Source organism: Pongo pygmaeus, chromosome X (genome assembly GCF_028885625.2).
Source record: "Pongo pygmaeus isolate AG05252 chromosome X, NHGRI_mPonPyg2-v2.0_pri, whole genome shotgun sequence".
Taxonomy (NCBI): Eukaryota; Metazoa; Chordata; class Mammalia; order Primates; family Hominidae; genus Pongo; species Pongo pygmaeus.
The window spans coordinates 72,676,487-72,704,004 of NC_072396.2; the positions used below are offsets into that span (position 1 = coordinate 72,676,487).

The 27,518-nt window shown below is 48.3% G+C and overlaps 1 protein-coding gene across 1 annotated transcript in view; it reads left to right on the forward strand.

Moving 5' to 3' along the window:
* The window catches only part of NALF2 (NALCN channel auxiliary factor 2), a 28,184-nt gene extending 23,690 nt beyond the window's left edge, over positions 1-4,494 (forward strand). Inside the window, exons 2-3 of the mRNA XM_054473101.2 lie at positions 982-1,153; positions 1,558-4,494. Coding sequence (XP_054329076.1) covers positions 982-1,153; positions 1,558-1,943 — 558 coding nt within the window. The 3' untranslated portion in view covers positions 1,944-4,494. The remainder of the gene's footprint in view (positions 1-981; positions 1,154-1,557) is intronic.
* The last annotated feature ends 23,024 nt before the right edge of the window (positions 4,495-27,518 follow it).

The following is a 27,518-nucleotide window of genomic DNA, read 5'->3' on the forward strand; positions in this document are numbered from 1 at the left end:
TTCACAAGAGGTGAGGGGAGAGAATGCTACTACTGTGTAATGGGTAGAGGCCAGAGATGCTGTGCAATATCCTGCAGTGTACAGGACAGCCCCCACAACAAAGAATTATCTGACCCATAATGTCAGTAGTATCACTGTTAAGAAACCCTGGGCTTGATGATAACCAAAGAGTATGGAGCAGGGAATCTTTCTTAGCTAGGACCCAGTGCCTGGTAGGAGTGGACTAGATGAGGGACAGGAAGCATACCCATGAAGTGAAACTGCAAAGCAGAGGTTCCAAATGAAACGTAGCAGTGTGTGTGATGTCTGCTCCATGCCAGAGCAGAAGCCAATAGGGCAGAGCACGGATCAAGTAGAGCTCAAAGGCACATGTGGTGCCTGGTAAGGCAGATTTCTGGGGTTTTTTTATTATTATTAAAAATAACCCCTCACATTTACATTACACTTCAGAGTTTACAAAACATTTTCACATGTGCCATATTATTTCATCCATACAACACCCTAATGAGGTAGAGCAAGGATTATTCTTTCTCTTTCTTCAATTTAGAAACTCAATACCATCAGCCAAAGAAATGTTTGCTGAATTGAACAGAACTGACATTTGCCTCATTACATATAGGTAGTCTCAGACAAGTCAGAGACTTCCTTGGACCAAGTGTAAAATGACAGGGTTGCATGGAATGATTGGCAAGGCTCCTTCCAGTTCTGACCTTCCAGTAATTTTGTGATCTTTGCCAACATACAAATGTTGAGTCTTGGATGACTGCAGACTGGGGTGCTTGGGAGTACTGGCTATGAGATGGGAGATCTTAGGTAAGATGCAGTGGCCTTGATCCAAGCCCTTCTTCCTCTCTACCCGCTGGATCTTGGGGTTAGGTTGGTGAGGCCCCCTTGAGAGACCACAAGTAAGTCCCCCCATCCCTCTCCTCTGAGGTGGGAAGGGGCTAGCACATGGGCTGATGCTCTTTCCTCTCCCCACAGGCTGTCTACAAGGCCTGGCTGTGCTCAGAATACTTCAGCGTGACCCAGCAGGAATGCCAGCGCTGGGTGCCCTGCAAGCAATACTGCCTGGAGGTGCAGACCCGGTGCCCCTTTATACTCCCCGACAATGAGGAAATGGTGTACGGAGGGCTCCCTGGCTTTATCTGTACAGGTAAAGGCAGGGCACTGGGGAAGAGGGAGGAGGCCGGGGGCCCAGGGCAGGCATCAGGTCAGAGGAGTTGGGAGCAGGGAGAACAACAGGGGAGTCAGGTGAGAAGAAGGCCAGTGGCTGGACGAATGGGCAGTGACGTCCCCAAGTTGGGATAGGGCCAAGTGGAATAGGGAAAAACACCAGTGTCTTTCTCTGCCCAGAACATGCCCAGGGAGTCATCCCGAAGAAACTGGCTGGGGTCCCCGGGAAAGAAGGGCTCAGAAAGGGCAAGTGTCGAGGGCTGTGGGGAGGGAGCCTTAGATGAGGCTACTTGAGCAGCCCCAGCTCTGGAAACTTGCTCCCTAGGTAAGGCATAGCTATCAGCTCCCCGAGCACCCCACCACACCTTCCTTATCCATTGGCAGGGTTGCTGGATACTTCACCAAAGCGTCTGGAAACCAAGTGCTGTGATGTGCAGTGGGTCTCCTGTGAGGCGAAGAAGAAGAAGTTCAAGGAGTCTGAGGCCCCCAAAACCCACCACCAGCAATTCCACCACTCCTATTTCCACCACTACCACCAACAGTACCATCACTACCACCCCCGTCATGATCCCCCAGGCCGCGTCAGCAACAAGCCCGCCCTGCTGCCGGTCTCTGGGGGCTCCCGCATCAGCCCTAGCAGGATCCGGCTCTGCGTCCTTGTTCTCATGCTCCTCCATACCGTGGTGTCCTTCTCCAGCAACCAGGGTGGTGGCGGACTGGGACTGGAGACACTGCCTGCCCTAGAGGAGGGCCTGACACGGGAAGAGTGACAGTAGGGAGGGAGGACAGACCTCCACCACACTGACATCAGCTCCAGCTCCCCCAGGTCGGGGGGGGAGGGGGCTCCTCCCATGGGAGGTGTAGGATAAGGTGGGGGCGGGGGAAATGGGGGAAGGACACATCCCCCCAACCTACCCCCACCCCAAAAGCAGCTCCAACAGAATGGCCAGAGGGCCTCAGGGAGCTGCAAAACTCATCCGCAAGAAAAAGGCAGGAGCAGCAGGTGACCCCTCCCAAGCCCGCATCTATGGGGCTTAGCAAAAAAAGGGAGGAAATGGGGGCTGGATATGCCCACCCCTGCCAAAAGCCCTGACCCCAGGGAAGGAGGCTGCTCACCCAGCCTTGGCCCTGCAGGGAATGTTGGGGGGCATAGAGGGGAGAAGCTCTTTCCCCCACTCCACATTCCTTTTGTTGCCAAGATCCTTAATTCCCTCCTGCCCATATCCCTACAGGCGACGGCAGACAGTGCAGTGGCCCTCCTGCCACTTCAGCACACCTTGCACCACCTGGGACCATCACACGTGAAGCACCAGGCTGGGAGATGAGGTGCACACAGTTGCAGCTAGGTCGGGGCCCCAGTTAAGCTGTGCCCCACCACCCTAGGCAATGAGGGGCAGGAAAGGGGTACAGAATGAATGGTGAAAGAGAGTGGAGATAGGGAAGGGGGAGAGGAGAGGAGAAATGTGGGCAGAGGGCTTGAAGACATGGCCGAATAGGCTACTGCCACCCGGCTTTGGGGAGATGGGTGATAAGTGTTGAGGTAGGCTCGAGAACTGCTCCCCAAATCAGTGAGAATTGCATTAGGAGCCCTCTGGGGAAAGAGCACAGGAACTGAGTTGCTGGGCCTCAAAACAAAAGGCTGCAGGCACATGGTTAGACTGCCGCTGTCTGAAGGACCATATCTTACAGAAGGTGCACATACTCCCAAGGGCCACTCTTGCCCTGGAGATCTTGGCCTTGGGGCCAAAGACATTTCCATTTCCGATCTCTATGGGGAGGAGGGACTTAAGCCCAAGTGGGTCAGGCCTGGCCCAGGTCCTCATACTCCCCTATCTTGTCCTAGCCCAGGCCTCCATGAAGGAGACCCTGGTGGCATTGCCCCAGAGCTCTCCAGAGATGAGCCTCCCCTATCCCCACCCTGTCCCCGTCCCCAGCCTACCAAAGAGTATTCACACCTTTCCATCCCTGACTCCATGGGTTACTGTCCCAATTGTGAAACACCCAGACTCCTCTTCACCGTGTAGCAGGGTCTTCTGCTCCAGTCACCCCGGCCTCGTGCAAGAGAAAGTCCAGGGACTGGCAAGAAGACCCTTTGACTAAAGATAATGTGCTGTCATATCTTGGCTGAGAAACTGTTGAGTCAGGCTAGAGGACTGGACAAGAGAAGAGGCATTGAGAGCCCCCTTGGGGGCCATTAGCCTTGCTCTGGTCTGCTGTGTGGGGGTGGGGAGTAGGGGGGATCCCACATTGCCTGGGACATCTGAATGCTGATACGAATGGACAGGAAAAGGAGCCAGAGCTGTATACCTGGGACAGGCCAGGGAACCTTTAGTGCCAGCAGGGCCTGTGTCCTGGGATGCGATGCTAGTGAGTGAATGGGAGGGAGGGCCTGGGGCTGCATGAGAGTGAAACCAAGAAGCGGATGGGGAAGGGAGAGCTCGCCTTGGTCAGCTTAGGGATGAATGGAGAAGGAATCATTCATGGGCCTCAGCTGGGTCTCAGACTGATTACATGAGACTGGGGAGTCCTTCCCTGCCAGTTTTCTCGTTTATTACAGCCTATCCCCCAACCCTACCCCTGTGACCTGCCTACACACTCCCCTGTTTGGCCCTCAGCACTTTGGGCCTGGTCACATACCCCATCCCTAGAGTGCTCTTTTCAGCTGGGGAGGGGAAGAGGTGCTGGCTCCTTTCCAGACATGCTTATGTATAAGTAAAGGGGCAGGTGCTTGGGCTCCAGAGAGACCCTAGGTACTGCCTTCTAACTCCTGCATCCTCAGGAGGGGAAAAGGGACTGGGAAGTAAAGGGAAACCATATGGCCCCAGGGAATGGACCCTTGGAGACTCCCATCCTCTCTTCCCCCTCACCAAGTGCCCAGGAGACCCCTGGCTCAGACCAGCCCAAGGCCTTGCCCAGTGGCAGGGGAAAGGGGCACCTCACTCCACCTCAAAGTCATTTGACTGCCCCCATCCACCCCACCACCCTAATCTTCCACCACCTCTCCGGCTGCCCCTGCCCTCCATCACGGGCAGCAGAGTCGGGCAGCTTTCTTATGCCATTTTCTACACTGTGCTTCATGAGTAGGACTTTCTTGCACTAGTTCCTATGACGGAGTCTCCAAACTGGTTTCCTAGTAGTCCCCCATCCCTTCCTCCCTTACCCAGCTATGATTCAGTTGTCTCTGCCCTCCCTCTTACCCTGTCTCTGTGTTTCGGTGAGAGTCTCTGTATGTGTACTGCTTTCTGTTTTGTTGCATTGTGGGGCAGAGGCCTCTCTGCTCTTGTTTAACCCCATAAAGAAATAAATGGTAAGACTTGATGATAACCCTCCCTTCATGGCTTTGTGGAGTTGAGCTTGCTGCATTAGGAAGGTCTGTGGCTTGGGGAGGGGGTGGGACCAGAGACGTTGACCCTGTGCCCAGCTCTCTGTCAGCTCAAATCTCAGGAAGAAAGGGTAAACTGTAGTAGACCATTCAAGACAAGGACTCACAAAGCCAGCCACCTGCAGGGATCAGGCAGATCACTGTACACAGTGAAGTAGGCCAGGTTGGGGAAAAGTGCAGACTCCAATTTGAGTGCTGAGAACTGCAGGACATGTGCAAAGGAGGCAGCTGAAGCCCAGGGTTGTCTTGGGGAGTGTAGGTCCAGTGTTGCCAATCTTCTCATTCTTCAAGGGAAGTTAGGACTGGGGATTCTAACACGAAGCCCCCTAATTCATAAATGTTGGCTCAAGTATAAAAACCAACAAACCTACCTCCATGAGGGCTAAACAAGTCTAGGCTCTACGTGGCCTGGGGATTGCCAGTTCTTGCTTTTGTTGCAGCCTTCGGTTCTAGTCTGCGAGCCTCACCTCTCCTACACCTCTTCACCAGACCCATTGTCCCACCATAGGAGGAAGGTCACTTGGGGACAACTGCTGGAGGGGTGGCAGACAGGGCTCTCCATCACTAACACTGCTTTCACATAAATGGGGAAAGGAGAGCATGGTCAGGAGAGAGGCTGGTGTCCTGACTGAGCTGCCAAATTACTTTGCCAAGAAAACATGAGCCCACTCCACTTCCCCAAAAGCAGCATAACATGGAGGTCACAGCATGGTCTCCGGAGCCAGACCATATGAGTTCCAAGTCTAGCCAGCGCCATTGTTACAGGATCTTTGGGGTGTCAGTTTTCTGGCCGGAAACCTCTGTGGTCAGTGACACTTTTGCCCAAGTTCTTGTCCTGCATCCAGGAAGAATGAAGTATGCAGACAAGTGGAGGGTGAGCAAGACAAAGAGGAGCTTTACTGAGTGTTAGAACAGCTCAGAGGGGACCTACAGTGGGTAGCTCCTCTGCAGGCAGGTCATCCTGTCATCTCTGCAGCTCTCAGCAGAGAGGAGGCCCTGGAGAGGGTAGCTCCTCTCTGCAGCTGGTAGTCCTGACATCTCTGCAGGTCTCTGAAGCTCTCAGCAGAGAGGGTAGCTCCTCACTGCAGCTGGTCATCCTGTCATCTGCTCAACTCTGGCTGAACCCAGGGCTTTTATGGGCCTCAGAGGGGAGGAAGTGTGCACCGATTGGCCCATGGGCAGCCACGGGCAGGCCCAGAAAAGGCACCACAAGTTCCCACTCCAGTCTGTGGGACTGGCAGCCTGGCCCCAAGCCTTCAGACCCTTGCTGGCCTGAAGGTAGGGCCTCACCGGGGACCCGCCCCCTTTCACCAAGGAACCTATCTGCCTTCTGCTGCTGTTCATGGTGCCCAGGCTTGGCCCAACCTTGCTCCAAGATCAGAGGAGGCGCCAGCAGCAGGGAGAAGCCAGGCAGCGGGAGCAGGCACTTCTGAGCCTGTGAGGGTGGGGGGCCTTCCTGGGCCCCTAAAAGTGCTGGGATACCTGAGTCTGCAGCCAAGGTTTGGGCAGCTACGCTGTGCCTGGGGGAGCAGGAGGCCCAGGTCTGCAACCGTGGTTTGGGCAGCTGCAGCTGTGCCCAGGAGGGCAGGGCTCCTGCCTGCTGTCAGCCCCTCAAGAGCACAGGGATGCTCAGATCTGCAGTCACAACCTGGGCAGCTGCAGCTCCACCTGGGAGGGTGGGTCTCCTGCCTCCTTTGTAAAGTAGGACGCCCAGGCCTGGGGAATAGGGCTCCTGCCTGCTCTGTGGAGCAGGAGGCCTGGACCACACCTTCCTGCTGCAGCCAACATCTTGGCAGCAGCCACTGTAGATGGGCCACTGCTGCCATCACCATCTCCTACTTGTATGAGTTTGAGCAAGAGTTCCTTTACTTCCTTGAACCTTGGTGTCCTCATCTATCACAAGGGTTATTGTGAGAATTAGACAGTGTAGTACATGAAGCACTTGGCAAAACAGCTGGCACAAAGGAACCACTCACATGCTGATTGTTATCATTACTCACTCAGTCTTTCTTCTCTTTCCTTCACCCCCACCTAAAACAGTCACCAAGTTCCATCATTCTTTTGTAAGATGTTCAGATCCTTCCCCTACTTTCCACCCTGACTCCCACTAAGCTGTTTCAGGCCTTCAGTAGCTTTTGCCTGGACTACTGCAATAGCCTATCAACCAGTCTCTTGTCCAGTCACTCCAGCTCTGATCCATCCTCTACCCAGCACAGTCCCACACGCTTCAGAGGCACTTGACAGAGATTTTGTGAAATAATTGCTACCATAGTTGAGTTACCTACAGGACACAGCTAATCTTCCTTAAGCAAACATCACACCCCTGGAAAACATCAAAAACATCAATGGCTCCACATTGTCTGTAGAATCAAGTGTAAACTTCTGAGCATCCCATTCAAGGCTCTTTGTTTTCTGATCATATCCTACCAGTCTGATCTTCCCCCATAGGTGCTCATATACCCACATCCACGCCCCACTGCCCTACTGGTTAGTCTCTGAATGAGCTCTGCACTGTCTCATCTCCTACCCTTGGCTCACATTGTCTCTTCTGCCTGGAATGCCCTCTTTCCATCTCTGCCTATCACTGACTTTCCTAGTTTTCAAAGTCCAGCTCAAATGCCACCTCTGCTATGAAGACTTCCACATTCCCCCCTCTCTCAAGCTGGAAAAAAATCTCTTCCTCCTCTGTACTTCAATAACACTTTGTCCCTTAATCGTGGTACTGATTATATCCTGCCTGTGTTCAACTTATTCATTCAAAATATACCTACTGAGCAAGTACTATATATCAAACCCTGCGCTGGGTGCTGGCAAACAGCAGGAAACAGACACATTATAAATCCACACAATAACATGACTTTATGCATTGGACAACCATGATATCACCCACTACAACATTAGAGTTTTTGTCTCACTGCATGCCCAAGAGGAGGGAGCCAGGTTCTCTTGGCCTTGGGCATAGGAAAGAGAGGTGAGGGATTGCAGGTCCCACACTAACCTGCTACATACAAAAGCAGAGGAGGCAATACACCCACAGTGCTAAGGGAGTAAAAGGCACAATAGCTGTGCCAAGGAAGTAGCTCTACAAGCCATATGTCACCATTTCACTCCTGGACTAAGCTACCATCACCCTGCAGCTGCCTCTCTGAGCTCTCCCTCCTTCAGCCAGGCCCAGGCCCAGGCCCTGGCACTCTCTCTTCAGGTCAGTCCAACTGCAGACAGCCTGTCTCTTGCAGCCTCAGCATGGGCGAGGAAGAAGCATGGCAGTGGCTCACAGCCCTGGCAGCATATCAGAATCACCTGGAGAGTTTTAGTTCTGGCCTTACCAGCAGAGAGTCTGATTTAATTAGTCCGGGATGGGAGTCCCAGCTTCAGCATTGTTTAGAAAACTCCACAAGTGATTCTAGTGTGCAGCCAGGCTTTACAACCACTGGGTGAAGAGAAGGCTTTGGCTACATGAAGTCCTTGTTATTTGAGGATAAGTGGTGCTAGAAAAAGGCCACTTACAATGAATCCACTTGAAATGGGGACCAACATTTCACAGTAGAGCAGAAGAAAAGGGGAAAAGGATTTGGTTAGGACTTCATCTTGTGAAATAAAATTGGAAACATGGAAAATATTTTAGTTTCCATTTAAAATGTACAAAATGTATAAATGTATACATAATTGCAAATATGCACTAATTCTTACAATGAACAAAGAATGAGTCAAGCACTGGGGGATAATGTAATTTTCCTGACCAAAGTACATGAGAGGATAATATTGACTTTTGCAGCACAGTCACAAGCAGAGATTTTGTTTTGTTTTTCCAAAATTAGAGCGCTTCTTCAGTTATCCCAAGGACCTCTTGTAATCCTTTGAGAGTTGAATCATTCTCTTTGAAGCCTTGATCCTGTCATTACCCAGGTCAATTTTCTCTTCTGCCAGGGGTAACTGGCCTATCTTTGCCAAATCCCCATTTATCAAAGACTTTACATGACATTAGAGAGGGTCTCCAACATCACTTTCATTGACTTCATGAAACCTTGAATCCTTTTCAAGACCTGCAGTTTCACCCAGAGATTTATTGGGATTATGCAGTGCTAACAATTAACAAGAGACTGAAAAAGACCTTAGCAAAATGGTTGTAGACAAACAGTATTTGGGTGTTAAATGGGAAGAGGGGTCTATGAGGGACTCAAAATAGTGACTACTTTATGCTATGACAACTTCGCCTTTCTACCCAACTTCATAAAGTCCCTTTTCCTTTTAGGGTTCTTAATCTGCTTATCTCTAAAATGAAGGGATAGGATTAGATGTTTTTATAAATATGAAATAAGTTAACCCAAATGAAGTAATCTACGTGAAGCCATGGAGCCCAGTTGCTAGCGCAGAGGAGCAACTCCATAACTCCTGCGTTTTCTTCCCTCCAAAACATACTTAGATTCTTTTAGGTGACACTAAGGGGTGAAGAAGGAAAAAGGGAGATGGAGAAGCCCATTAGAGCAACTAGAAGGAAGTCTCAGAACTTCTGCGCCATGCCTAAGTTTCTATCCAACTGCCATTACCTCCTGTTACATTCACTGTGGCAGGTCGCAGAGAAACTAACTGCTTAGGGGTGTAGGATGGGAATCCAAAACTCACTCAGACATGAAGAAGCTCAAGAGGCTCCTGGGTTGGTTGGGGAGAAAACACATGAACAGAAATTGGTCAAAATACCTCTAGAATCTGACCATTTCTCTCACCTCCATTGTCACCACCTAGTCCAGGCCACCACCACCTCTCTGATAGACCACTGCAATGGCCTCCTAACTGGTCTCCCTGCTTCCAGTCTTGCACCCCATGCACAGTTCACTCAGAGTATCTCTTAAAAATGCAAACCAGATCATGTCTCTCCCCTCCTAACGCCCTCTCCTAGTTTCCCATCTAAATCAAAATAAATTCCAGACTCCTTACCATGGCCCACAGTGCCCTACACGACCTGCCAATTGTCTATGTCTCCAACCTCACCTAGCATATTCCCTTCACTCTCCTACAGCCACCCTGCCTTATTTATTTTCCTCTGATATGCTAAGCTTGTTCCTGTCTCAGGACCTTTGTACATGCCATTTCTCAGCCTGAAATGTTATTCCCCCAGATTTTTGCAATGCTCCTATGATCAGGTCCGAGCTCAGATACCGCTTTCTCAGAAAGGTTTTTCCTGGCTACTCTAGGTATAGTAGTACCCTTCTCACCGCAGACACTCTATCATACCACCCTACTTTTTATATGATCTAGCACTTGTAACTATTTGGAACGATCTTGTTTATACTTTGGCTTTCTTGTTTATTGCCTGTTTCTCCATTTGAATGTAAGCTCTGAGCAGACAAGGACCTTGTCTGTCTTATTTATTACCTTCCCAGTGCCTTAGTCAATGCTCACTGAGTGAATGGATGTAGATGCAGAAGTGGTGGGTGGGTCATCTGAGCAGGAATGAGTGGTACAGGATGTGTGGAGTGGGTGGCAAGAGATGAGCTTGAAAGATAGCCTGAGGTAAAAACACAGAAGGCCGTGAAGGTCAGGCCCAGGGAATGTGTGGGCTTCATATGGTGACCCATTGGGAGCCATGGAAGATGTTGAGCTTGAGAGCTGACCTGGAGTAAGATTCAACTGGTGCCATATGCCGGATGGACTGGTAGGTGAAGTAAACGGAGGGCCTATCAACCACTCTGTGCCCGCGCTGGTACCCGCTTTCCTCTAGGCTCCCCACTGTCCTGTTCCACCCAGCTCCCCGACTCTTCTGGGGCCACGAAAGAGCCCGGACTGCTGTTCCCCGACACCGGCCGCTGGGTGGCGCTGTGGCTCCTCCTACCCAGGCTGGAGGCACCAGGGAGGCGGAGGCGCAGCCGCGGAACCGGGCCTGGCGCTAGGGTCCGTGGGCGCCTGCAGAGCGGGTTCTTCCTCGTTGGTTCCTTTCTCCCACTTGGCGCGCTTCTCCCGCGTTCAGGCCCGTTCCCATCCCTAACCCTGCCCGCAGTAGCCCGCTCTCCTTCGCTTCTGACCTTCCTTCGCTTTCCGACCAGCCGGGCCAGAGGCAGGGGCCTGGGCGGGACACGGGAGGGATTGGGGCCGAGTGTCGCCCTTCTTTTTCAGCCCGTTCAGGCTTTTAGTCTCCCTGGACCCCAGCGACAAGACAGAGCTCGCGACCGCAGCCCTGAGCCGGCCCGTCCCGTCCAGCCATGCTCTGGACTAAAGGGAGCTCAGGGCTGCAAGAACAGCATTTTCCTGAGGAGGGACCAGAGCCATTAAGGGGCCAAGTCACCGTTTACGTTAATAGTCCTGCCTTTCCTCCTGGCCCCTGGAACAAGAAGCCAATCATCTTCTGGGACTCCTCCAGTGGCCCTTTCCACCCTCCTGCCATGTGTCCCAGATTACATCTGCCACCACCCCATATATATATTCTATATCCTAAACTGATCCCTCCTTCGTCACTGCTGTTGTCTGCCCAGATCTTCATTACCTCCCAGCTGGCATCCCTGCCTCTAGCCTCCTGCCCTTGCAGCCCAGACACCTTCGCACAGAGCCAGGAGCCTCCTGGAGCACTGGCCTGGCATCCTGCCCCTCTAATGTTTCCCATTGTTTGGGAAAAAATCGAAAGCTGGTATTCAAGGCCTTCCACATTCTGACCATTTTGGCCAACTCACTTCAACTCACATCCAGACTCAAAGGCATACACCCCTGGTGGGCTGCCCTGAGTAGAAGAGGAATTAGAACAGGAACTGAACAGAGTGGGAGGCTCTGTAAGACTCTATACAGGGCTCCATAGCATCTATTTGAACAGCCTTAACTCATGATCACATTGTCACAAGACTGGAGAGATGCAGAGAACACAATTCCTGCCTGCCCTGGAACACTAGAGCACATCCGTATTTATTCCTTTGGCCCCTCTCTTTTTCCCCCGTTCCCAGGATCTGTCCTCTCTTGCCATCTCCTTGTTCCCTCTTCTCCTCTGTCTTGTCCCCTCATGACCCTCCTGCTGGTACAGGAAGCAGGAGGCTTTATTCTCAACGAGCACACAGCATCCTGCCACAAAGTGCTTGATGACATGCATGACCAGGCTTCTCTGTAATATCGAGTTTCACTTTCAGCACTTGGGTTGGTTTTTTGTTTTTGTTTTTCTTGAGGAACCTGCTATTCACAGATACTAAGACTGTAGGTAGCCGTTCTTGAGGAAAGGTCAGAGACTCCTGTATTGATCTTAGCCTTGTTGAACCCAGAACACAAACCTGAAAATTAACATGGAAAAGCATACAGGTGAAGAGGAAAATTGCAAAGGTAGATTTATTGGCAAACAAACACTGATGGTTAATTTCAAGATGCCCTGGGCCCTTGGACTCCTGGAATCAATGCCCAGGGTCAGATATGGCTCATTTGTGGCCTAGTGGACAAAAGAGCTTGGAATGAAAGACATAGCCCTGAGAAGGCTGGGATGAGAGGAAGAGACAGTTCCTCTTCCCTGGCTCCATCTTGGGGTAACTTTCTCTGGGAAATGACAGCTTCCTGTCCCCCAAATTAGCTCTACTGCTTAGAATATCCTTTTCCACTTGTACTGCGTGTATACATACACACAGTGTCCTGCTAATCCTCACAATAACCATGTGCAGTAGAAATTAGTTTAGGTTTGCAGATGAAAAAACTGAGGCTTGAAGAGGCCAAAAGATCCACTCACCCAAAATAAGCAAGCAAAATGCACAGCAGAAGGCCAGGACTAGAAGCCAAGAATTCCAACTCTAAGACCAGTGCCAGCAGCTTTCCATCCCTGGTTTCATGACCTGTTGAGGACCCAAAGCTAGGTCAACTGGCCCCAGCCCTGTACCCTCATCCTGTTCTCGAGAGTGATTGAAAAAGCAGGCAGTGTGACTGAAGCCAGGTGAAGGGCTTTCACCTGGCTCCTAGGCCATGCTGACACCTGGCCTGGGTCTGAATGATGGCAGGGGAACTCAGTCAATGTTGAGGTTTGCAGGACCATCAGAGCAACAGCCAGCCTCATGCCAAACCCTTTCTAATGTAGAAGTCTCCACCTGGAGCTTCCAGAGCTATTTTATTTAACTTGGCAGTGTTGATCTATTCAGTATTTAAATTTGAGTTGGGTTTCCTCTATAAGAGGTTGTGCAGTGTAGTCATTAACAACATAGCTTAGGTTTGCATCCTGCCTCTGCCACTTGTTCTCTGTGACTCTGGGAAGGTTACTTAAACTCTCTGTGCTTCATCTTGCTCATCTGTAAAATGGAGATTTAAAAAATAGTACTCTACCTCATAGGGTTACTATGAGTATTGGGTTATATCTAAAGCTCTTAGAATAGTATCTGACACATAGTAAATGCTATGTGTTTGTTATTACTATTATTATTGTATACAAATTGGGGAGAATTCACATAAAACCCAAATTTCTCACTTCCCCTTAAATAGTCAGAAGATCTAACAGCATTGGATCTCCACTGCCGCCTAGAACGGAATCTGCCCTCTTCAGGTGGGATGTGCTCTTTCCTAGTCAGCCTCAGTCCTGTAAATTCCCATTTGGTCCCTGACACTGAAGCCAGGTGTCACTTGCCATTTGTCATCTTACATGCAGCTAGCTACATGGGTTTTCATTATTTTCCTGGCCTCTAAAACCAGTCTGTCATCTCTCACCACTGCTTAAATGGTTCAAGGGGCAAGGAACATCATGAAGCAGAAATTGTCAGCCAATGGGGACATCTCAAGAGATCCCTACCAGGCCACTCAGAAGCCTTTGCCTGCCTTCTCTTTAATGTCCCAGAATGGCACTTAGTCACACCAACTTGAAGGTCAAGAGAAGCAGCAAAGATGGCAAAGGGAGGCAAAATGAGGCCATGGCATTCCAGAGCATCCTCTCCTGCAGCCCCAAAGTTGAGTTTAAATTTTGGCTCAAGGACTCAATAGTAATAACGATTCTAGTAAGATACACTCACATCTCTGCCAAGTGATGTATGTACAGCATCATGAATAATAGAAACTATTAGAAAGAACTGAAATGTCATCAATTTGACACATACCTACAGTAGAATACTATGTGATCATTAAAAAGAACACGAAGAGTGGTGTGTACGATATGCTTCCATTTCTGTGGGAAGGGGAAAAGGGAAATATAAACACCCACACAAGTACTTGCTTATATTTGCATTTGTATAGAATATCTCTGGAAGGATGTCTGAATATAGTGTAGACGTAAAATATCTATGGAAGGATAAGTCAAGAAATTGGTAACCGGTGCTGCCTCTGGGGAAAAGAATTGTGTAGCTGGGAGAGAAAGAAGACATGCTTTTTTTTCAGTATATACCTTTGTGTTTCTTTTGAATTTTGCACCACGAATCTAAGTGAAAAAAAAAATCTTGTTTTAATAAATGCTGCAGTGGATACAAAAGGAACAAAAAAACTAATTCCAATATCCCTCCTAAGACAACCTGAAGTCACAGACAAGGTGAATCACAATCAAGGCTGCACAGGAAACAACCTGGAGTCTGCAGTACCCCAGCCTTTCATTTGCAGTCATTTACACAGTCGTCATTCTATGTCCAAGTGTACATAAATCACGTTTACTCTGCTTCTTCTTGCCTGGGCCATCTCCTCTATTCTGCTCAGGTTGGCTACATTCAAGCTCTAAAAATTCCTCGTTTGGGCTGCCTTCTTGGCACTCAGAAGTTCAGCCTTCTGGGGATTGTGGCTAAAGTGAAAAGAAGTTTGGCAACAGCAGTGCACCCAAAGACCAGGTCTTAAACCCTCCTTCTCCGAAAGTGCTTCTCCCAGTTATCTGGGGAGGGATCTCTGAAGTGGGCAGAGCCCTTGCATCTGTGTATGGCACCCTGCCAACCAAGGCCCACCTCCATTACCTGACCAAAGACCCCTTATTCAATTCAACAGCTTTAAAAATAAACCCTACTCTGTGCAAAGCTCCAGGCCAGGTGTAAAGATCCTGGGGTGCTGGGGACACCAGAAAAAGGAGACAGAGTGCCTGTCCTCTAGAGAGACATAGTTTAGATTTGGAAAAGTCTGAGTTGGGAGAAATGTGGGGGGATAACTGAGGTGATGGTTTTCACCCAGAATTCTGTGGTGCCCTCGGGCTTTACAGAAGAGCTTCGGGAGTTCTGCAAAGGTCAGATGTGCTGGCAGATTCAGACAGCAACCGAGAGCTGCAACCTTTAATTTCAAACCATTGATTTGATCAAAATAGCTCCATAATTCTGATTGATTCACTTTATAATAAGGTAAATGGCATAAATTTGATCCCAATGAACACATTTCTATTAATAAAGCACTGCTTTTATCTGTTTTACATGGTAGGATACTATGTAAGTTTTCATTAAAAGGGGAAGGGTTCAGCTAGTTTAAAAGGCCCCCCTTGGTTGTTGTTGTTTTTTTTAAAACCATCCCATACTTCATTTCAAACTCCCATTGTTCAATAGAGGAGAAAACAGACCCAGAGAAAAGAAAGGACTTGCCCAAGGTCACACAGCCTGGCAGTAGAACCTGGTCCAGAAGCAGGGCTTCTTCTCAACTAATACACCTCTAGATTTAAGATAGAGTCTGAGTTAAGAATTGAATTGGGTTAGGGACTTCTTTTTCTGTGGGATCTCTGCAGGGCTGGAATGGCTATTTCAGGATACTTTGGAGCTCAACCAGCCCAGCAAACCACCATTTTCTTCATCTCATGGCCTTCTTATGGGTCCTGTGCTTTCCACGGGCCCCAGGTCTAGGCTTCTTTCTGTCAGAGACACAACCCTGCTGCTTGCTTTGCTCTCTGGAGCTTCCTGGGATTCCCTCAAGCCAGGGCCTGGGCCGGGAAAGCCAAAATTTACTACTTGCTCAACATGGCTTGACTCCCAGAGGCTGGGTCTGAGCTCTAAGCCTCTTGCCCGCTCTACCTGGGGGCTCATATCCCTTGCCTTGTTCCCGCTCGTTCTGCCCCCTCCCTCACAGGTGTCTGCCCCCTTTAACTCTCCCTCGCTGGCAGACATCCCTGCCGGCCCTCCCCCTTAGTCACCACTCCCCCTGAAACCACTACTGCTGCCTCAGACCTCCTGCCTTTTATCTTGCCCCAGAAGCCGAGCCCTCTGGTCCCTTAATTGTTCAGGTTGCTCCTTTCTGAACTCACTCCAATTGAGCTCCATAAATTGTAGATAATTGGACTGTCTCACTCAGATTACGAGCCCCTGGGGCAGTGTCTTCTTGGTCTGGTACAGCCCTGCCCAGAAAGGGAGGGGGGCAAGAGGTGGGGCAGAGAGGAGGCCAACCCTGGGGTCTGGCTCAGACCCCTGGGGAGAAAACACAGAGTCACAGCACAGACATTTCTCCACTGCTAAGCTTTGCAGCCTTGATCCCTGTTGCCTGCCCTAGTCCTCATAGGTCGGCAACTGTGTGAGGCATCAACGCTTCTCCGCCAACAATGCTGGCAGAAATTGTCTGGTATACAAAGCGATTTTAAAAATATTGTCAAAGAAGTTCTAGGATTCTGGGTAAAAGACTTTCCTTTGGGGGGCACCTGAGTGAGTCACCAGTAAAGAGCTAAGGGCTTATGGGTAAAAACTCAGGCTGAAGACAGTGCTGGGCAACTTGCCCCTCAGCGGGCATGCTCAATTCCACATAATAACATCTTCCCAGGGAAGTTTATGCTGCCAGCCATCTTGGGCACTGCCAGGAAGGTTGACTTGGCCACATCCTAGGTATCCAGGGAGTGGGATAATTATTGCTTCAAGGGGTAGTTAGAGCAAAAAGTGAGGGGCTAAGGCAATCATGTTTTGCTCCAGACCCAGAACTCCCTCTCTGCCCACTATCCCATGACTTCCCATTGCCCTGGCACTGCAGGGACCCAGGATATACCCTGGAGCAGTTCTTTGGCTATTTTTTGGCTATTGGTTTTTTTTAAACCATCCCAGACTTTATTTAAAACTCCCATTGTTCAATAGAAGAGAAAACAGACCCAGAGAAAAGAAAGGACTTGCCCAAGGACCCACAGCCTGGCAGAAGTAGATCCTGGTCCAGAGGATATGGGAGATGCTCTCTTCCCCCTGGCCACCACACCACCAAGGTCATGCTGCACAGATTCATCCCCTTCTGTTTCCCATTGTATCAAAAGTTCCCATCACTGTCCATCAAATCTCCTGAAGGTAGTGGAGCCCACCATCATACTCAGGGCCTGCCATGGAACTTGGCACAAAGTAAATGTCTGTTGAGTAAACGAATGAATTAGTGAGTGCAGTAATTATGGTCTGAATTTTTCCATGCTTTCGACCTCTAGAGAATCTATCTCCTTCCTTCTCTGGTGGGTCTAACAACATAGGATTCAGTAGTGGGAAGTGAAGGGGGAAGTCATATTGTCTATCCTCTTGCCTCCAGTTGGGACTGTATGCAAATACTCCCAAGCAGAAGATTTTTAAGACTTCCATAAAAGGAGGCTGAAATGGAAGCAGCTGGGCTGTAGTCAAAAGAACACTCAAACTTGGAATCAGAAGTCCTGTTATGAGATCTGCTCTTGCACTCATTAGCTAGAATCCAAATTGCAATGGAGGAAATGAGGCCAGAACTAGGAACAGGATATATATGTTCCTCCACAGAGCATTTGGACATCCATTCAGCCAACAAAACTCCACTGAATACCTGCTACATGCCAGGTACTATTCTAGGGGCTTTTTATCACTGTGGCTGCTGGGTGGAAGCATCATCGAAGAGCAAAACTGCAGACAGGGAGATGTTAGAAGGTAGTATCACTAGACATTCTAACTAAACCCAGGTTTCTATTGTGATACGCTGAATAGATAATGGCATCACAAATAAAGATAAGAAACACAGGGATCTGGTTTTATATTTGATAGAAGAAGGTTCTAGAAGGTTATGAGCTTGGTTTGGGACATGTAAAATTTGAGGAAATGGAGGAGGAGGAGAGATCCAATAGACAGTGAATGTATAGGGCTAGAACTTAGACAAAAGGCTTGGACTTGACTGAGAGTACTGGGAGTCCTCAATATAAGGCTATCTAGGGAGAAGGTATATACAGAGAAAAGATGAGGGCTAGGGAAAGTACTTTTGAATATGCCAACTTTAAAAATGCACATAAAAGATAATGTATAATGCAGCAACGAAGATTTAAAAGAAGCATTCAGTCAGAAAGGGAGAAGGTGATCCATAGTAGGGAAACATCAGGAGAGCCAAGGTAGGTTTCAAAAAGGCAGAAGTGGTTAGCACAGATGGTGTAGAGAAGAATTTCAATAAAAGAAAAATCTGGAATGTCTGTGTTAATTCTGCCCTAACTATTTGCCATGCGGTTAGTGGAATGATGGGAGCCTAGTAGCTGTGGGTTGAGGAGTAATTGGGAGGCAAGGAAGGGGAGACAATAAATTAGACCACTCTTTCAAGAACCTTGGCTGAGGTCAAACAGATGATGGTAGTATAAGGAAAACACAAGCTCAAGAGAGAATTTTTAGAAGATGGGAGAGACTTTGTGTGTGTGTGTGTGTGTGTGTGTGTGTGTGTGTGAGTGTGTGTATCCTCGGGAAGAAGCTGGCAGAGGTTGAAGATTCAGTAAAGGAGACATGATGATAGGATTCAGAACACAGAAAGAATAATGTGCCTTGTATAGGAAAAGGAACACTCTTCTCAGAGAAAAAGGAAAAGAGAAAAGGACAATAGGAGGCGCAAACAAACTTATGGTTGTGGAAGAGGGGCTCATAAACTATGGCCTCTTTCTAAGTGGTGGAAAAGTTTTAGAATTGTGGCTAAGGGAAATGGGAGGGAGAGCTGAATAGAAGTAAAAAAAAACAATAGTATTGGAAATTAACTAAAATTAGAAATCATACATTTGTAGTGGTGATGGCTGCCATACATTTCAGCAGCAGCCCATCTGGAGTGGTTGCTGCCATGACACCAACTGCCATAGAGGAGGCACGGTCAGGGCTGCATGCTCCATGAAGCTGGCAGGAGCTGGGAACAGGCAGAAGCCCTGCCCACTTCCAAGTTGGAGGGATGGGAGCCCCGCCCTCCCTGGAGCAGCTGCAGCCACTGTGGACCTGGGCATGTCTTCACTCTCGAGGGCCCAGGAAATCTTCCCCTGCCCCGACAGGCTAGGAAGTGCCTGCTCCCACTGCCTGGCCTTTCCTCACTCCCAACATCTGCTCCGATTTCAGAGCAAAGTTGTGGCCAAGCCCAGGCACTGTTGCAACCTGGCCAGGTGTCCACACACCTGAAAGTGCTGACATGCCAACCCCCTGCCACCTTGGCCCCCCCTGAACTTTGGGCATCAACGAGCGCAGGAGGGAGGCTGAGGGGGGACTAAGGGTGGCTTAGTTCAGGCCTGCAGGCACCCCTCAGCAAAAACAGCCCGGGTACCATGGGTACTGTGGATGGCAGGTTAATGGTGGCAGGAGGCAGACAGGCTCCTGGGTGAAAAGGGGTGGGTCCCTGGTGAAACCCCACCTTCAGGCCAGAGACAGCCTGAAGCCCAGGAACTGGGATGCCAGTTGCATGGACCAGAGTGAGAACTTATGGTGCTTTATCCAGGCCCGCCCATGGCCATCCATGGACCAATCAGCATGCACTTCCTCCCGTCTGGAGACCATAAAACCCCCAGACTCAGCCAGACTCAAGCAGGCAACAGGACAACCTGCCTGCGGAGAGGAGCTATCCACTTCGGGTCTCCCGAGAGCTGTACTGTTACTCAATAAATCACCTCTTCACCTTACTCACTCTCCAGTTGTCAGCATACCTCATTCTTCCTGGATGCAGGAGAAGAACTTGGGACCCACCTAATGGTGGGACTGAAAGAGCTGTAACACAAATGGCTGAAACATGTCCCTGACTGGCTACATTGCAGGCAACAAGAAGGAGAGAAGAGAGGAGAGAGCTGTGGCCCTTCAGAGAGCCCAGATCTAGGAGCTCCCCAAGCCAGGGCTATGACACCCTCTTTGGGACTCTGAGGTTCCTGGCGTCTCCAAGCCTCTGGCACCACCATGTTTCTCATTGCCAGAGTGGAAGCTGCTTGCAGTATGCCTGGTCCAGCCTCAGCCTCACAGGGAGCCGGCACCCATGCCAGCGCCTGGAGCTGCCCACCCCACCACAGCTGGCATGCCTGGTTATGCACAATGGCTGGACCCCATGCTCACTTACACACCACTTGCCACTCTGCACCTGGCTCATCCTTGGCAGGTGTGGGATCCAGGCCAGTAGCATGAGCCAAGAGTAGCCTGACAGGCCAAGTGGGCAGAACAAGCCCAGCAGGCCCAAGCAAAACTTGGGCAAAAGCACCACTGGCCACAGAGGTTTCTGGCCAGAAAAGCAACAACCCAAAGATCCTGTGACAGTGGCACCCATCTGAATGGCATATCCAATTTTTCTCCAGAAGTTCTGACAGAAGAGCAGGGGAGGTAGATTTCCCTGTTGGTTCAGGGTTTGGGATTTGTAAAGGTAAGTGCAACAGATAGGCAAGAGAGCTTGGCTGGTGAAGTTACTGGTGAGAATATCAATCATGGAAGCCAGGATGGGTGGGAAAACACAATGATGGGCTACTGCTAATACATCTTAATAGTGATAGGGTTAAAAATATGGAGTTGTAATGAAATGGAAGAGGCACTAGAGTGGGGAAGTGTGAGAGCTGGAAGATTCTAGTTGTACTGTAGTGTTCAGGCCACATCCCCAGAGATTCAGATTCAATTCATTTGAGTTGGTCCCAAGCATCAGTACTTTTAAAAACTTTTTCAAGTGATTGCAGGTCAAAAACCACTGGGCTAGAGATATAAGTGGAATCATCCATATGAATGTTGAAATCGGCCAATGTGGCAAGAGAAATTAGAATGGAGAAGGAATATATAAACTAAGCAAGGGGTGGCAAAAATCCTCTGACAATGAAGAGAAAATGGACAGTGACGGTGGACAGAAGCGGATAGAAGGGAATGATACCAGATGGACTGAGTATTGAAGGAGGAAGGGATTTTACATAATGATGGAGAACAATGGCCTGGAAACAGCCACAGGGATTTAGGTGATGCCAATCCTACTTTGAGGCAATGTACTGGTGGGATATGGGAGAAGGAGCTGGTTTGTAGAAGAAGAGTGTCCACGAAGGGCCTGATTTTAGCAGCTAGTGCAGGAGGTGGAGGGTGCACTCTGAGAAGAGGTTGAAAGTGTATGGGAGCTTGCTGACCTTAGAGTGCCATTTCCATAGTGCACATTAGAATCAGGGCTGCCTTACTGCTCAGCCCCAGGGATGATATTCACACTGGAATTATAAAGAAGAATAAGAAAGTCCAGAGGAGCTGAGAGTTGAGATAATAACAGAATGTTTGTGACCAGATAAGACTTCTGTGCTTCTCCTTACTCTGCTTGCTTTAGGCTTCATGAAGGACTTCTTTGGCTTCATGAAGGACCGATTAACAAGCAGGTTTGGGATCCCACTCATTTAAAATAGGCATCTGCTAATAGCCTTCCCATTATATCTCTCAATTCACCTTTTCTCTTGAATGTTTCTCAACGTCCTCAGCCACTTACTGCTTACAATCTCCTGTTGGGCCCCAGCTTGAAAGGGCATCACTGTGACTTGATTTCACCGTGCCACCTTCCATTCAAGAGTCATAGGATCAGCCACGTGGCTGGTCTGCTGAGACTTTTGGGATATTTGGCTACAAGGATCTGGGTGGGCCTTTTCTTCTACAAGCCTGATTCTTTCAGGCAGAAGACATGTTGTAGAAGTTTCAGAGATAAGTACAGAGGGACACGAGGGATTCAATGGCTAAAAGAAGTCACGGCTAAAAGAAGTCACAGCTAAAGGAAGTCTCACTCTTGGGCCCCAAACATTGCTTCTTGGCTGAATGTCAGTGAAAGAACACTGACTTAGGTGAAGATTAGAAAACAGTTTGCAAGAGAATGGGCATTTCCTGCATTAATTGGGCCTATGACAATCTTCTGCTTTGAGTTCACTAATCCAAGCTCTATTTTAAAAGAAAAGGCTCATGTGGTAGTGTCCTCCCATCCCACTTGTGTTTCACATCACCATCAGAGCTACTCAGTCCAGAGTGAGAGTACCCAGCCCTAACCCTGGGAAGGGACAATCATGTTTTGCTTGGGCCATGGCATATACACATGTACCCATACCCACCCTCAGATCCCTGCAGGGCTTTCCAAATAAGCCAATCCCCAGTTGTTCAAGGCCCTAGAGCTGAGCAGGCTTTCCCACCCCAGGGGACGAAAAAGTGAGTGTGAATGGTCTGGGCACGGTGGCTCAAGCGTGTAATCCCAGCACTTTGGGAGGCTCAGGTGGGTGGATCACCTGAGGTCAAGAGTTCAAGACCAGCCTGGCCAACATGGTGAAACCCTGTCTCTACAATAATACAAAAAATTAGCTGGGCATGGTGGTGGATGCCTGTAATCCCAGCTACTCAGGTGGCTGAGACAGGAGAATCTCTTGAACCTGGGAGGCAGAGGTTGCAGTGAGCCGAGATTGTGCCACTGCACTCCAGCCTGGGCAACAACAGCGAAACTCCTAAAAAAAAAAAAGTGAGTGTGAATGAGTCATGAGTCATGGCCTGTGATACACAGAATTCTAGAGATGACCCTCTCTCCCACAACGATCCACACTCTTGTATAATTGCTTCCACTTGAGTGTGGGTGGAACTGGTAAACATGAAGGGCTATCACCCGCATGATTATGCTACTATTTAACAAAGTGATGTTTCAGATATAATTAAGGTCCATAATCAGTTCTGTTTGAGTTAATCAAAATGGGGATTTTCCTGAGTCGGGCCTGACTGATTGAGGTGAGTCTTTAAAAGACACAAAAAGTCATTTCAACAAATGATGCTGCTGCATGTGGACATCCAACAACAAAAAGAGAAAACGACCTGAATTTCATGCCTTATACAAAGTGTAATTCCAAGTGGATTGTAGATTTAAATATAAAATATAAAACTTTAAAACTTTTAGGAGAAAACCTTTGTGACCTAGGAATTGGTGAAGACTTCTTAGACTTGACATGAAAAGTCTGATCTATAAAAGAAAAATAATAATAAATTTGACTTCATTAAAAGTAGAAACTTTTACTCTGAAAGATCCGTTAAGAGGAAGAAAAGACAAACTACAGACTTGGATAAAATATTTGCATGCCACATGTCTGACAAAGGGCATGTATCTAGAATGTATAAAGAACTCTGAAAACTCTACAGTAGAAAGCAAACAATCCAATTAGAAAATAAGTGAAAGGCATGAAGAGACATTTCACTGAAGAGAATATACAGATGGGAAGGAAGCACATGAAAAGATGTTCATCATCATTAGCTATTAGGGAATTGCTAATTAAAACCACCTCTCCAAAAGACTGAAAAAAATAGTGACAACACCAAATGCTGGTGAGGATGTGAGAAACTGGATGGCTCCTTCCTCGCTGGTGGGAATGTGAAATAGTACAGCCACTCTGGAGAAGAGTATGGCAGTTTCTTTAAAACTATATGTACATTTACCGTATAACCCAGCTCTTGGACAAGTATCCCAGAAAAGTGAAAATCTATGTTGACACAAAAATCTGCGCACAATTGTTCCTATCAGCTTTTTTTGCACTGGCCAGGCCCAAAGACAACCCAAAGTTTGTCACTTGGTGAATGGTTAAACAAATTATGGTACATCCTTACCATGGAATACTACTCAGCAATAAAAGGGGAATGCACTATTATTGATACATAAAAAAGGGTTGGATGGATCTCAAGGGCATTATGCTGAGTGGAGACAAAAAGCCAATCTCAAAAGGTCACATGCTGAATGCTATGTAACATTCTCAAAATGACAAAATTATGGAGTCAGGGAACAGATAAGTAGTTGCAAGTTAGGGATGGTGGGAGGGAATGGGGTAGTCTGACTACAAAGGGTGGCACAAGGGAAAGCTTTAACGTAAGAAACAGCTCTGAATCTTGACTGCACTTGTGGTTTCAGGAACCTACATATGTGATAAAATAGCATAGAAGTATACACATACATTGCACCAATGTCAGTTTCCTGGATTTGATATAGTACTATACTGATATAAGACATAACTGTCGGGGAACACTACATTGGATCTCTCTGTGTTATCTTTTCAGCTTCCTGTGACTCCATAATTATTTCGAAATAAATTAAAGAGAGAGAGAGGAAAAGGGAGGGAGAGTGAAAGGGAGAGAGCAAGAGAGCAGACACACTCTTTCTGACCTTGCAGAAGCAAACAGTCACGTTAGGAACTGCTTGTGGAAGGGGCCATGTGGCAATGACCTCAGAGCGGCGGCCTCTAGAACCTGAGACTAACCCCTGGCCAACAGCCAGCAATAAGACGGGGGCTTGAGGTCTGTAATTGCAAGGAACTGAATTCTGCCAACAACCAGTGAGCTTAGAAGAGGACCCCAAGTTTCAGATGAGGTTGCAGCCCTGCGAATACCTTGATTGCAACCTAGTAAGACCCTGGAGCAGAGGACCAGCTAAACTGTGCCCAGACTCCTGATGCATGGAAACCATGAGATAATAAATTTGTGTTGTTTTAAGCCATTAAATTTATGGTAATTTGTTACGCAGCAATAGATAACTAATGCACAGCCCCAAGGGTAAGCTGCCATTGAACAACTGGGAGCTTTGCTTCCAGGAACCACAGTTGGGACCTACACATTCTGACAAAAGAAACCAGCAACAACAGGAGGGAGGAGCCAGTCTCGGAGTTGAAACAGATGCTCGTGGTCTTTATCCCCCCCCAAAAAATATATGATTTTTCAGTTCAGAGTCTTGAACTGCCTCCAAACCAACCCAGCTCTGCTGGCTTCTTGACCCTGCAGTCGGCTGTCACATCCCAAATATGCTGTTCACAGTCACAAATGAATTGCAGATTGATGGTACTGTACACTTGCCCTGCTTCTCACTGCAGATTTTCAGCTATAGCTAATTCCCCTTGCAACCTTTCTTAACCCCACCTGGGGATGTGGCCTTGCACCCAGGGCCCCAGCTGCTCCAGCAGCCCTACCCAGTTCACAGGCAGCTGCATTAAGACAGCCTGAGCCTCAGAAACTGTCCATTTCTCCTTTTCTTCTAGGCGCCAGAAGTGGGGCCAGCAGGACACCCAGGCTGGCTCTCAGTAAATGCCAGAAAGGGGACATAGAGTAGGACTGCACAATTGGGCTGGGAGCTTTCTTTTGATCTTGGTTTCTGCTGCTGTGTATCGTGGTCACTGTATTAGTCTGCTTGGGCTGCCATAACAAAATACCAAAGACTGTGTGGCTTAAACAACGGAAATTTATTTTTTTTCATGGTTTTGGAGGTGGAGACATCCAAGATCAAGGTGCTAGACAATTTGGTTCCTGGTGAGGGCTCTCTTTCTGCCTTATAGACTGCCATCTTCTCATTACGTCCTCACATAGTGAAGGGAGAGAGAGCTCTGGTTTCTCTTCTTCTTCCATAAAGGCACCAGTTCTATCATATCAGGGCCCCATCCTTATGACCTCATTTAATCTTTATTACCTCCTCACAGCCCTTATCTCCAAATACAGTCACATTGGGAGTTAGAGCTTTAACTAATGAATTTGGCGGGGGCAGGGGGAATAAAACATTGAGTTCATAACAGTCACCCTATGCTGTGCCCAGCATTCACAAATTCTGTTCCGGTAAAGGTGGGCAGGGTTAGTGAGAGGTGGGAGCCAAAGCCACTGAGTCATGCCCTCATAAGCTTGACTAGTCTCACGTCCAGTCTTGAAAGGTGGCACTATATAGTGAAAAGAGCATGGACTGTGGTATCAGGCACATGTTTCCTCTTACTGGTTGTGAGACCTTGAGTAAGTTACTCAAACTCTCTGAGCTTCAGTTTCCTCATATGTCAAATGGAAATGATAATCCATATTTCTCAGGAGTGTTGTCAGGATTTGATGAAATTATGCATGTAAAAGCACCTATTAGCACCCTGTGTATAGTGCTCGTGCAATAAAGACTAGTGCCTTTCTCCACTGGCCCTCTCAGTCCACTCCCCATACCAGTCACCCTCACCAGGCCTATTGCGTGCTCTGGCTACTATCCACGCTGCTCTTTTTTGCTCTGGGTGGAGGATAGCAATAGTCCACATCCTTGAATTGGAGACTGCAGTAGGCAGAATTTCTAAGAATGGCCCCAGGATTTCATGTTCTAATTCCCAAAACCTGTAAATGTGATAAGCTATCTCTCTCAGAGTTATAGTGCGTTATATGGCCCAGTTGACCTTACAGAAGGGAGATTTAATGGGATATCATTTAACCTTTAAAAGGAAGGAAATTCTGACACATGCTACAACATGGCTAAAACTTCAAAATATGATGCTAAGTTAACCAAGCAAGTCATAAAAAAATTTTATGATTCCACTTATATGAGATACCTAGAGTAGTCAAATTCACAGAGATAGAAAATGGAATAGTGGTTGCTAGGGGCTGGGGGTATGAAGGAATGCAGAGATATTGTTTAATGGGTACAGAGTTTCAGTTTGGGAGGATGAAAAACTTCTGGAGATGGACGTTGGGGATGGCTGCACAGCAATATGAGTGTACTTAATCTCAACGGATTGTACACTTAATGGTTCAGTGGCCCATTTTCTGTATTTTACCACGATAAAAAAGGGAGAATATCTGGATGTACCTGATCTAATCACGAGTCCTTAAAGGCAGTGAACTTTCTCCAGCTGGTGGCAGAAGAGGAAGGCAGAAAAGAAAGGCAAAGTGATTTGAAGAAGTTGAGTCACTGTTGCTGCTTTGAAAATGGAGGAAGGGGCCTGTGAGAAGAAATGCAGGCAACCTCTCAGGACAGCGAGCAGCCCCCAGCTGACAGCCAGCGAGGAAACAGGACCTTAGACCTACAGCCACAAGGAAGTGAATTCCGCCAGCAACCTAAATGAACTTGGAAATGGATATTTACTCAGCCTCCAGATAAGAGCCCAGGCCAGCAGAAATCTTGATCTTGCTTTTATGAGACCTTGAGCAGGGAACCCAGTTGAGCCCACCTAGACTTCTGATCTACAGAACTGTGAGCTAACAAATAGGTGGTGTTTTAAAGCTGCTAAGTTTGTGCTAATGTGTTACAACAGTCATAGAAAGCTAATACAGAAGCCTTAGAGTTTTAGTCATGTGAGGAAGCACCATCGCCCTAGAAGTTTGTTGCTGTCAGCTTTATTCATTTAGATATCTCTGCATGCACATATTCAACATATTTGTTGCATGCCTCCTATGTGCCAGACGCTGTGCTAGGCCTTGAGGATACAGTAACAGAGCTTAAATAGACCTGTGGAACTTGCAGCCTGGCCCAGGGACAGTACTCTTTCCCTCTGGCCAAGGCTAGAGGCTGTGACCTGCATGGGCAACCTGACCTCCAGCAGAGCATTCTGGCCTGTTACCAGGTTCCCCTTGGGCCCTCTCAGCATCTGAATGCTTGGAACCATTCCCTAATGGTTATGATGGGAGTGATAGAAAGGAGCAACCACAGGAAGGAACGAACTGGGAAAATCTTGCTGAGGCCCAGAGCCTGGGCACCACAGTTCTGCTCCATAACATACAGATACTTCGCGGGGGTGCCTGTGGGTGTGGGCAAGGTTCTTAGCATTTTGGGACAAGCTGAGGCCCAGACAACTTAAATAGAAGGGTCTGCCTGGTCTTCTGAAAGAGTAAAAGTGAGGAGGGGTGTGAAGTGAGTGTTACCTGTGGCCATTTTCAAGGTTCCTAGTGAGCACTTGAGAGGGAGGCACACGGTGGAAAATGTGCTTGGGGATATAGAGAATGTGGCTGGGGATGGTGAAAACCTGGCAAGAGATGGCAGGGGTGAACAGAAGAGACGGGCAAGAGCGCAGCCTTCTGAAGCAAAAAGAGTTGGAGTGGGATTCTGGGTGGAGAGGCCAGGGAGAAAGGGGCAACAGTGAATGAAGAGGCCCCAGCCTGGCCAAGCTCAGCAACTGAGAGGCTGGGTGGGGCCTAGGCTTTGGAGACTCAATCCC